This window comes from Cynocephalus volans, chromosome 9 (genome assembly GCF_027409185.1).
Source record: "Cynocephalus volans isolate mCynVol1 chromosome 9, mCynVol1.pri, whole genome shotgun sequence".
Taxonomy (NCBI): domain Eukaryota; kingdom Metazoa; phylum Chordata; class Mammalia; order Dermoptera; family Cynocephalidae; genus Cynocephalus; species Cynocephalus volans.
This window is the reverse complement of record NC_084468.1, coordinates 87,420,850-87,433,591: the sequence shown is the minus strand read 5'-3', so window position 1 is coordinate 87,433,591 and position 12,742 is coordinate 87,420,850. Positions and strand designations below refer to the sequence as shown.

At 36.5% G+C, this 12,742-nt stretch overlaps 1 protein-coding gene across 2 annotated transcripts in view; it reads left to right on the top strand.

The window, feature by feature from the left end:
• The first annotated feature begins 1,611 nt into the window (after window positions 1–1,611).
• Window positions 1,612–12,742, top strand: part of EMCN (endomucin) — a 109,240-nt gene continuing 98,109 nt past the window's right edge. For both annotated transcript variants that reach the window (XM_063108499.1, XM_063108498.1), the window contains exon 1: window positions 1,612–1,774. In XM_063108499.1, coding sequence (XP_062964569.1) covers window positions 1,705–1,774 — 70 coding nt within the window. In that variant the 5' untranslated portion in view covers window positions 1,612–1,704. The remainder of the gene's footprint in view (window positions 1,775–12,742) is intronic.

Genomic DNA, 12,742 nt, shown 5'->3' with positions numbered 1-12,742 from the left:
TTTTGTTTTTCTTTCTTTCTTTTTTTTTTTTTGTCTACAAGTCTTCTGTCTTTTAAATAGCCTTAATATTCTATTTTCAAGCATTCTTGACATAGGTATCTAGTCTACTTCATGGAAATGCATTGCAGTCAGGGCCGAGAAATCCAGATGTCATTGAATCCCTGTAGAAATGATTGTGACCAGCATTGGTAGTGACTCTGTGTGCTGACACCTCCAGAGTTAGAGTATAGCTAGGAGCAGGAAGTGAGGTAATGTGAGTGCTCCCCTGTGATTTCACACAACCACACCCCATTTATTTCTGGAAACTGCATGTGATATCTAATCACATACATTGCTATCTTTATATTCTCCAGGATATGTTAAATAAAGTAACAACCCAAAAGGTGATCTATATTTTTTAATAAGAAATCTATTAAAAAAGAAGATAAAATTAAGTCTTGCTTATGCACAAAATATAAACATGGCTCTTCTGACACTTGGTATACGTTTTGATGAAACAAGGTAGTTTTTGTAGGTGTTTTGACCTGTTGACTTGCTCTTACTACTTTGTATGGAGTCCTTCCCAGCATGGTGCAGCAATGAAATGTATGCCTTCCTTGTAAACAAGTAAAGGTATTATTTTTTAAACAGTTTTTTTGGTGGGGTAGATGAATGACACTTATCCAATGACACTCTTGTCCAGCAGGCCTCATGCCTAAACATACATAAAAGGGCGATTGGCTGAAATTAGATGTAAGCCTGTGGCTGAGGAAAAATGTAAAGTTACTGAAACACACAGGGGTTGTATTCATGGATGTGGCAGTGTTATCACCACGTTTTCATCAGTCCCTACTAATATCAGAGAGACCCTGATATGTTGATTATCCTGACTGGTTGGCATTCCAGTCCCAAAGCATTGCTCTTTCCAGCCTCACTGATATGTTGTGATGGCATTCCAGCTCATCCTGTTCTGTACAGAAGAAGACCCATGACGTATTATGAGTAATGTTTCTTTATTCTTCATCAAAGTGTGCCAATAAAAACCAGGAATGAGCAGTGGATATTCGCATGTCCTTGCTTAATTCTATTAGAAATATCCTGGATAACCTCTCTGGACATCCTTAAGAAGTCTCTTTGATTACCTAAGAGCAGAGCATGCTCTTGTTTAATAAGATTTTGCACTTAGCTCCGGAAGGTGGTCTTCACTAACCTGGCTTTCAAGTTGGAAAGAGGGAAGAAACGTTGATTCCTTGTACATTTTGCTCTAAAATTTAAGCCTCTTTATCAAAACTGAGGAGCCGCTTAATGAGGGCCCTTTATAACCACTCCAACACGCACGTTCAAAACAAAAGTTGGAAAGCTCTATGATCCATTCTCAAGAAGGATCTGTTTCTGTTCAAAACCCGTCCTGACCTTTCTGTTGAAGAAGAACAAAATAATGTAGTAACAAAAACACAAGTGGCTGCCAAAGGAAGAGAAAAAAAAATAAAAAAGAGTTCCTGTAAGGGACTGAAACAATAAATCTCCTCTCTGCTGAACTCCCAGAGGGACTGTGTGTATTTCCTCCCGTTCTTTATCGGAGCCCCCAAAATAAGTAGGAACGGGCAGTGGCTGTTTGCATTCAGCACACCTTTTCCATTTGCTAATAAGGCCCTGCCAGGCTGGGAGGGAGTTGTCCCTGCGTGACTCTGGAAAGGGAAGCCACTGAGACGATCCACAGGCACCATGGAACTGCTTCAAGTGACCATTCCTTTTCTTCTTCTGTCTAGTTTTTGCAGTAGTGAAACCAACCCAGGTACCATTTTCTCTTATTATTCTGATGATGAAGATTAGAAATAACTAGCAGGAGCTCTTAGCCTTCGTTTACCTTCAGGGACCTTCCCCTGAAATGTCAATGCAACAGTTCATTTGCTGAGTGGGACGTGTGGGTGTTGACTTGAAGTGCATGGAGAAGGCTTCACGGAGAGGACAGGATGTTTGCTTTCGCTGAAGGGAAATGTTTGCTGGTGCAGTGGCCTCAAAGTGTGTTTGTGGAATCATAAAGGTACTGGGAATATACAATGGCCTTTGTAGAGAGTGAAAATCTGGGGATAGAATGCTGGTTAAAAATGTACTATTTCTCAAAAATGTATTCTTTTCAGACATAAGTTCTGAAATCGTAAGATTGTCATGTGTGGGTGAAAGGCTGTAACTGGAAATATTGCATCGCAGATGCTGTACTGTATTCACCCAAGTGTCTTTCAGCTGTACTAGATTGAGAGGTTGGGTGAAGCTGCCCAGGGCAGTGCATTTTAATATCTTGAGGAGGTAGGGTGAGTAGAGGGAGAGTCATTTAATTAAAGTTTATAGACTTTTGCTGCAGAAACATGCACATATCTAAACTCAACATTCTGTATAACATTTCAGGAATTTATAGACTTAAAACCCTACCCATTGACTGTAGGTTAAGAAACTCAGGTAGAGAATATATAGGATATATATGTACCTACATAAGCCCTGACTATATTAATGACGCCTTGTGAGAAATGATTACATTTGATTTTGAACTTTTCCTGAGTGATTCAAAATAAACAATTAAGTTGAATCAATATTTATTAGGCTCCTACCCTTCACTGGGCAGTGCAAGGAATATAAAAATGAGTAAGACGTCCTTGCCCACAGTGGTAAATTTACTGTGGGGAGAAATAAGCATGTGATTCTAATACAAGACAGATTAAATAAGTGTGAAAACCAAAGTACAAACTACCATAAAAGAATACACAGGGAAGGACTGCTTCAGACTCCGAGGGGCCCTGGGGTGGTGGGCCGGGGGAGGGTGGTTGGGGACTCGGTTTTAATTAATGTTGCTTGTGCTCTTTTCAAAAGTTTGCTGCCTACAAAATTCTAATTTACAGTGATAATGTAGGAAAAAATAAGCACACTCCTTCTTGAACATTTCATCATTAATTTCTCTAAATATCTATGTAAATTTAGGATAAATTCAGAAACACTTCAAAGTCACATATGCTTGTTCAACATGCATCTTGGAGTTTTCGGGGTTAAGTTGCCACAGGTATCAAGGCCAGAAAATTTAACTTAAAAAACTCTCTAGCATCTGATTTTTTTAAAATAAAGAATATTGATGAGGTGCCACAGAAATCAATGCACTAGCTTATATGTAACCTTTCAGTAAGCATGGGAAAGACTGATAGAAATCCCAATGCCATGAAAAACGCTGCTCACAAATACATGTCAGGTTAATATACATTCTCATAGCCTGGGTGCGGCTGCTCACTGCTCCAGTTCTGCAAGCATCAGTAAATACACCTCTTTGCCAGCATTGTTCAACTGTGAATGGCTTACGTGTTCTTCTGCAAGCACAGTGGAATATGATCAATAGAAAGAGCCTGCAAAACCTGGCCATGAAGAAGACATGAAGGTGGAGGACAACTCAGTGAGGGACTGGCAGATTTTTTGGTTATGGTCATTTTGGGAAAATACCAACCTCCTTTAGCTCACTGGTAATGAGCTCCACCTGTTAACAGTGTCTTCTTTCTAAAGAACTCTTAATCCGTGTAGGATAATTTCCCATTTGAGTGGAGATATGATAACTATCTTCTTCAACCTTTGCCAACAAGCCTACTTGTTAATTTAAGGCTAGTATCTGTAAAAACAAAACAAAAGCAATCCCATTTATCTTAGAAAAGGAAGCTATAGCTCAGGAGCATATAGTTTGGATGTTCAATCTGAGTGGCACCTAGAGGAGTTGGAAGAGATCTTCCCGTCTACATGTAGTTGCACCTGGCTCTGTCTGTTCTGTGTTTTCCTTCACAGATTGGGCACAGGAAATGAAGCATTTCCTAAGGTGATTTAGTGAGTTCTTTCCTCAGCCTCCTGTACCAGAAACACATTGATTTCAGAGCCTTACATGTTCCTCAAGCTTAGAATGATTAACACATTTCTTCAGCAAAGTTGATTATTGGGGGTGAGGAGAGAGACATTTCATCTGCCATAAATTAGCAAGTTGTCAAGCAGATCCATCCTTTTTTGCATAATAATTTATTTCTAAATAATAATCTTTTTGATAAATTTACTTCTTTTTCTCCTGCCACTTTTGTCAGTCTCAGATTTAAATAAATACAATATAGTCTTTTGTGTTCTTTGTGGAAATCAAGAGAATCTTTCCATAAGGCAGTGAGTGACATTTTATTAATTGGTTGATGATCTAATATTTTACAACCTCCAATGTATAAAGCCATACTATTGAAATATGTATGGGAGTTCCTGAAAAGGAACTATCATTCTTTCCTAATATTTTCTAAATTGTATTTAAAATTAGACAGACCCCTACAGTGGCTTTTAAACCCCTTTGGCTTTTAAGTCTAGATCGATGAGCTTTTGACTGTCAGGACTGAGAGAAGTTGAGTGAACAGGGATTCCAAGAAAAGGAGGCCCTAGAAACAATATGTATTTATTCTTCAAGTGCCATTTGCTTTTTGAACTATGTTTTAGACATTTTCAGGCAGGAACAAACACCACTTTATTGGTATCTAAAAAGGGTTTAATTGCTTGGAGTAATTCATTTATTAGTGATTGAACATTCAATTTCATGAAAAAAAAAATGATTGAACATGCTATGCTAAACATTGTAGGTTTATAGAGATATGTAAGACTCAGCCCTGGCACTAGAAGGGAGGAATGAAGATAAGCCAAGCGTTGTAAGTTTGATTATATTTTAGGCCATAAGACATAAGTAAAGAAGGATATGGAAAATTTGCAACTGCTTGGTTTTAGGTGTAGGAACACCAGAAAAGGCTTCATATGAAATTGGAAATTCCAATGAACTTTGAAGCTTGAAAATCAGGAGGTTCCAGATGGATGGAATTTCTTGAGTAGAAACACAGAAACATAAGTATGTTCTAGTCTAGAAATGTAGAGGCCACAGGTTGGGCGTAGTTAAGTACTAAGAAATAAAGTTGAAAACACTTGTATAGCCTTAGAGATATTGATTACAAGGATGAGAAATATTGACCAACATAGTTAATTAGTTTAGAACCTGTAAATGTGTTTGAATATAGGAATTATATGGTTGGAACTATATAAATTGGGAAGATTGATCTGTCAGAAAAACATAGATTAGACTATTGGAATCAAGATAGATAAATATTAAAGAAACTAGGTTAACTGTTATTGCAAGTCTGAGATTTTGTCAATAAAATGAAAGGAAGTAGAAAGTGTGTGATTTGACATATCATTGACTGGCAATGAGGGGAGAAAGTGTGTGATTTCACATATCTTTGACTGGCAATGAGGGGAGAAGGTGGCTGAAATGTAGAGGTAGGGTTATGTGAATACTAGAAGTAAGGAAATGGCTTGGGAGCCTAGGTAAAGCAAGATAGGAGGAGATGGTTGAGAGAAGAAAATGGTGTTTAATTTTGGACTTGGTGCTTTTGAAATCCTGATAAGATATTTAAGTGGAGATATCTAGTGGTGAATTAAAATTGGCAGGTAGTTGGAACACCCCTGGAGCTGAAGGTGGTGGTAAAGGATGAGTGTTCTTTAGTCTTGAATCCAGAGTTCTTAGTACCCATTGTAGCATTAACAACATAGACAAGCAATTTATTTCTCTTTCAGATGCCCATATATCTCACTTCCTTATGGCACTTATTTTCCGATTTTATTATAATTATTTGTATGAAATCTTATCTCCTCTACCAGACTATAAGCACCTTGAAAGTGGGTGCCATATTTATTATAGTTTATTTGCCCAGTGACATTTATAAATGTAGAATGAGGACATAGCTATCTGAATAAATGTACAGTGAATAAAATAGTTGCCTCCTTATTATTTTCATCTTTAATTTCTTCCTATGACAATCACTTCTCAATTTATTGCCTTGTCCTTATGAACAGTTTATGGACAGATAAAAATCACAGAACATAACATAGATACAACTGGATTATTTTGATTCCAGGCTATGAAATGCTCACCAAATATAAGGGAAAGGGCTTCTTCTCAAAGGTCAGCCAGTGCCCAAACCCAAGCAAGAGAAAAAATGATGAGAATATACAAACAACCTAGTATCAGGTAACAGTAGTTTGCAACAAATCTGGAAGAAAAATACTGCTGTGACCATAATCACTGGAAGAAAGAATATTTAAGCAGAATTAGCTCTACTTCCCCTTTTTGGGTATCAAATATTCAACATAATACCTCCCTACACTTAGAAATATTCAGGGAGATCCCTTTTTTCAATCAACTTCTCAAAAATGCAAAATGGCCTTTTTTAAAAGCAAAGTTCACAAAAGAGAAGTTGGAAGAAAGTTAAATAATACCACCCATCATTACTTTATGCGTCATTTTAGGTAACATGAGTTACTTCAAAGCAGATTATTTTACTTAGTACTTCTGTTTAGCGGAATCTATATCAATATCTCTTGCCTGAGATGGGTAATCCATTATAGAAAGAGTAAACAAATACGGAGCAAATCCAATGGGAAAAGTATTTAGTCCCCAACCATTTCTGTAGCATTCTTTCTTCACTACTCATTTTTAAGGGCCCCGTCCTAAAAGTAGATGTAATTATTCTATGAATCCCTATTTTCAGGAGATTCATAACAGTGGTCAGAATTAAATTCTAAAGCAATTTTATCTTGCAGATTTTAATTATTCAAAATATTGAGGAAAAAATGATGGACATTTGAGGGTTTCAAAAAGCTTATAATTTTACTAGATAACTGCCCATCCTTTCTTTTTCATTAGTGAAGTTACATTCCAAGCTTCATTTAAATGTTTTAATTTGTAAATAATTATCTAATCCAAGTTATTTATATTCTTTTTGTGTTAGTAATCGCTTTCTGATTTCCTCTTCAAGACAATTTGAGATGCACATTTCTAAACAATGAATGTTGAAGCAGGAATTTACTCTAAGTGTCATTCAATTCCTGTGTAGTGTCTCCTTCCCTGTTACAGAATTCCTATGGGTCATTATAGCTTTATCAGTTTAGGCTAATAATGCCTGTTGGTTGTTCTAAGAAGCTCTCTCAGATAGCAAGCAAGATCCTTTTGTACTGTTGCACACAATAGCAGTATCAGCATGGGAAACATTAGCAGTGTCAATTACGTCTAGAAAGGCCACTATATGGTTTCCAAATTTGGGGCAACTACAAGAAAAATAGCTTTCTAAACAGGAATAGAAGCTTTGTATCCTGTAGAAAGATACATTGTAGAGGTCATCATAACTAGTCTCTAAGTGGAAGCAGTCACCATAGTGTTTTTCCCTACATCCTATGGCCATGTTTACTCCAGTCATTGCTGTGGCAAACAGCTACCCACAAGTGTAACCTGGCAGCACCTTGCCTCACTTCAAAACATACATGAAGGTACTTCAAAAAGTTCGTGGAAAATAGAATGAAAAGATAACACGAATCTTTCCACGAACTTTTTGAAGTACCCTCTTATCTTGCTTTCTGTCTGGTGCTATTCTGATACCAAGGTGTATTTCAGAACTTGGCACTGTCAGATGCCTGAGCTAGCATTAGCATTTTATGAGACAGCTCTTGGCCAAAGGGAGAATGGATCCAGTGTATAAATGCTTTTCTCTTCTATTCCTGCTCCAGTTTCACTGTTTTAGTCCTCTTCTCCTTTCCCTAAGACCACTTCCCTTTTGTAAACTGTCTGCCTACATGTCCTTGTCTTCAGGTGTACCTTCTAGGGGAATTCAGGATTTTTTATTTTCCTTGATGGGAACATTTTGGTTAGGATGATAGTGTATATCTAGGTATAGATTAGTTTCAGTTTCTCTGACAGGCCAATTAATATGCACTACCCATCTTCCTCTTAAATTAAAAATATGAAAAAGTTATGATCAATCTTGTTGAATAAGCCTAACAATATTCTGAGCAGATCCTGTTCTAAAACAATTATTTGCCTGTTTGCATAGACTCAATAATGAATTATACTGTGAAGTTAATAGTCAAAAATGTCAATGTCTTTGATTTTATTCTTGGCATACTACTCATATGAAATATGGACTGCTTTTTAATCTATTGAATCAGTCATATTCTGGCTAAAACCTGTATTAGTGTCGAAGACCAGAGAATGGAGATCATGGTTGAGAATGTTCCAAGTTAACCCAAAGAAGTATTGTCATGATATCTAACATCTACTGTTTACTGTGCCAGGCACTTTACACACATCACTTCCATCACAACATTTTAAGACTGGCTTTATCATTCCTGTCTTACTAATTTTCGAAACCAGCTTTATCATATCCATTTTACTGATTAGAAACCGAGGCTTAGAAAGAGTATAAAGTTATACTAGTGTAATGTGGCTTAAATTCAAACCAACAGCTGTTGCTCTTCAATACCTTTCCCTATAGCTTGCTACTTTCCAATGCAGTGATGCTCCAGTAAGTTGTTTTCTGGTCAAAAAGAATAAGGATAGAGACTCACCACTTGAGTAATTTAGAAACCACTGCTGCCTCTTACAGCACCTCCAGCTCCTCTGAACTGACAACTAAGATCACAATGCCATGAATAAATTTCTACTTAGCAATAATAATTTCTTAATACCCTAGATTTGGTGAATCCTTAGGCGATGGGTTGGAAGGAGTTACAGGCATTTGCCCACCTACCCATTGTTACGTTGATTGAGAAAAAAGTGTGCTTGGCTCTAAATGTCAGTGAAGCTAATGTGGGACTTGCCGGAGAGGAATGAAAGAAGCAAAGAGGAAATAACCATCCACCGATGGTAATCACTTAGTGTCACATTAATAATCTTCTGGTGACAGATTGTCTGTGCTCTAACTCCAGCTCCACCACTTATTAGCTCTATGAACTTGAGCAAGTTACTTAACTTTCAGCTTCCTGAGCTGTAGAATGGGGGTGAGTGTAGTCCCTACCTCATAGGGATATTTGAAGAGTCACAAGATGTTATATGTATAGAGCATCTAGAATAGTGCCTGGGATGTGGTAAATACTACCTAAGTTTTGCTAAATTTTGGAACTAGGAGTCCTTTAGCTTACTACATCCTATACCTTAGATAAAACACTTTATTTCCAATTTAATTTCAATCCAGAATCAGCAAACATTTAAATAATTATAACTTTAATTCTCACAAAGTAAAAAATGAGCATATAAAAAAATTTCACAATAGATTTGATATAAGATACTAGAAAGGTGATTGACAGTATATATTTTTAATCACAATATATGCAGGCACAATTTGATATATGTAAACTGGTATATTTTCTAGAATTCCATTCAGATTTGTAAGTTATTTCACTTACTCTGTGAACTAATCATTCAAAGTAATAAGCAAAATTGTGTTTATATTTAATGAGAGTTCTAACTTTTTAGTTTGAGAATAGAGAACATCCTGAAGTACAATCACCTGTCATAAAGTACTGAGAACTGCTTAATCTGAGAGGCTGAATATGTTAGTGGAAGGAGACTTGGCCTTAATGGGAGAACTAAAGTTTGGGTCTAGCTTCTTAGCAAGTTGAAATTGGCCAAGACTCTAAATCTTTCTTAGCCTCAATTTCTGCATCTAAAAAATGAGAAAATACATGCATATGTGTGTGTGTGTGTATATATATACACACACACATATATATGTATATTTATGTGTGTATATATAGATATGTTGACACAGTATTGGTGTTACATGACAATGAGAAAACCTATTTTAGATGCTGTGTAAGTCATACATTACTGTTAAAATATTCATTATTGAGTAAATTAACATTAACTCACAGAAGGCATTTCACAAATTTCAGAATTTTCTTACTAGCTGGGGCTGTAACTGCCATTCCACCATTCCTTTTACAGCCATAATGCCTTTACGTATTGTTTTATGGCTGTTCTCATTGAAATGGCCGTGTGTTGAAATAATGCTTCAGTTATAAAAATCATTTACACAAAACACAGAAAACCATTTGTATCACACATTGAATTTATTTTTAACTGAAGTGGGAAAACAAATGCTTTTTTGTGTTATGAACTGTGAAATTGCCCTCCTAGGGTGTTCGGCAAGTGTGAGGACATAAACGCTTAGCTCTTGGACACTATCCCCAGGGTACAGAGGCCACCCCTGCATTCGTCAGCTCAAAGCTGTTGTGAAAACTCCTTTGTCCAACTTTGAGACTTCCCTAATTATCTCTCTCCCTGCAAATCCAATTTTAAAAAGCAGTACTTACCTTTTAAAATGTACAGAATTAACAAATTTAACGATTTATTAATAGTAATTGCAGTATTGGGATTACAATAATTAAATCATGTGAATCAATGTGAAACAATTAGCTTTTTATTATTTTTCTTCTTTCCTTTTCATTTTTTTGACAGCCTCATTTGTTGAGTACAAGTTTTATATTAACTAAAATTTAAAACTCTATACATGTACAAAGTAAAAAAAAAAAAAGAAAGAAAAATGGCAATGCTGCCAACAATTTAAACACCTGTTATCAGGGTCTGTTACAACCTAACTGTATATAAATCTCTTGGGAACAGGGACAATGTCTAATTGATTTTTACCCCCCAGGACCTACCTTTGGGCACATGGGTGATATTTAGCCTTTGCTTTAATTTGGAGAACTGTATTTCATCAAAAGTTAGCAGAGTTGAAATACACAAGGCATTCCTGGATTTGTTTTCAGTTACTTGAGGGGAGTATCTATTTTTATCCTTGGCCCAGTAGTGAAGAAGCTGTGAGTATCATTTTGGGTTACTCTCTTGATTGGCTGAGTTTATTTGATTTGCTTTATGAAGTCAACCTGCCATCCTATTGTTGTATAAATTCCAGAAAATGCATTTGAATTATATTGATGATCCAAATCACACCAAAATGATGTGATTATCTGAACGCAAGTGTCGAATCATTCCTATATCTTGCTCACAAGAAAAAATCGGTGTCCTCTAATTCTATGCATCATTCACGAGGTAATTCTGAACCACTGAGATCGAGTTAGTCCCCACCTCCATTAAGATAAAATGTAAAATTATAGACATTCAAATATAAAGAAACATTGATTACATAATTCACCTCTGCACCTCTGAAGTCTTTGTGTAGTATGTTGAGTAATTAACTTTATTCTAATCCTGTACAGAAGCAAAGGCATCAGATACAAGTCTCCAAGTCTCTGAAATTTCATAAATCAGTAAATAATCAAAATGCCCTTTTGCAATTGACACGAAATTAACAGCCTCGCTCTTTGTCAAATATGGACACAAAACCTTCACAGCGCATATCCTATTTATCAGAGTATTACATAAAAGAAAGGATACTTCAGCTAAAAAAGAAAAAAAAAAAGAATATATTTGGCAATATAAGAACTTTCTTATATTTTTCCATTGAGCCCTGACTGGTGCCACAAGCCAGCACTGTGCAATGGCAGACTGTACTGACGTCTGAGCCGGGAGCATTTGGTCTTAGTTACCAGGGGTCACATGCTTGCTGTGTGATTGAGGTAAGCAAATTTTTAAACTCTCAAGCCTTTAATTTCCCCTTCTATAAAATGAATGAGGTTTGGTTTGACACAATGACATTGAAAGTTTCTTCCAGATCTACAGTTCTGTGATCTTATTATAACAAACAATTTCTATACATTTTGCCTCCAATTATCTTGGCTCACTTTCATCCTGTTATTAGATATGCTCATTTGGGAATAAGATATTCAATTCTATTCCCTAATATTTACCTCATTAGGAGATTTTGGAAAGTGTCTGCTTCACGTGTAAAAGGCCAATTCTCTGCCATGAGAGACATTTCTCACAGTACAAACCAATAACAAAAATTTTTTTTTACATTTTCCATGTATGTAAATTGGAGAGACTCATTGGGGGTATGCCTAGAAAAAGTACTCAGGGGAGAGAAACAAACTCATTAACGTACAGATAAAGATCAAGAGTAAAAATTATGTTTAAAAAAAATTGAAGGGCCAGCCCATGGCTCACTTGGGAGAGTGTGGTGCTGATAACACCAAAGCCATGGGTTCGGATCCCTATATAGGGATGGGCAGTTAGTTCACTTCAGAGAGTGTGGTGAAATTGAGAAAGTGATAGAGGCTGGAAAAAAGAGAGAACTTGTCTGTGTGGGTTGGGAGGGGGAAATGGGAAACCTTCCTAATTGCTCTAAGGATTTGGGAAGAGCGTTCTCTACTCTTACAGGGCTGGTAACCAGTGGAGTTCTTTCTTCTAAGCATTAAAGCACTTGCCAGTCCTTCCCTCCATGTGTTCCATTTGCAGAGTTCTCTTTCTACCGTCCCCCACCCATGAGATAAGCAGAGCTGTTCACCTTTCAAGGAAAGCATTAGGGTCTAGTGCTTTTTGGTGTGGAAAATTTTGGTATGAATTCAGTAAAATCTAATTTAAAAAAAATTTTTTTTTGCTTGTACTTGTTTATATTTGGCCAAGACAAATATTAGGTGAAGTACTGAAATCTTCCTAGGCACATAGGCTTAAATTCCAGCTTTGTCTGACCATCTTCTCATAAAAAGGCATCCTTCATCCCCTATGCATTATGAGATCTTATTGATTGCTTTCAATTGTATTATTAATCTCCCTCCTGCTTTCATTAACATTGAAAGGCCCTGGGCCTCTACCCTATAGGCTACTCAGAAAACTTTGCTACTGTTAATAATAGTTTGATTAAGGAAACTGCTACAATATTCCCTTCAAAGTTTCAAGTGGGGTCAGATGTGTCTGATAATCCAAACACAATATTTCTGGTTCTCAAAGAACTGTGAAAAGTCAGAAGAGCTTGGGAAGGTATGGCAGATTAAA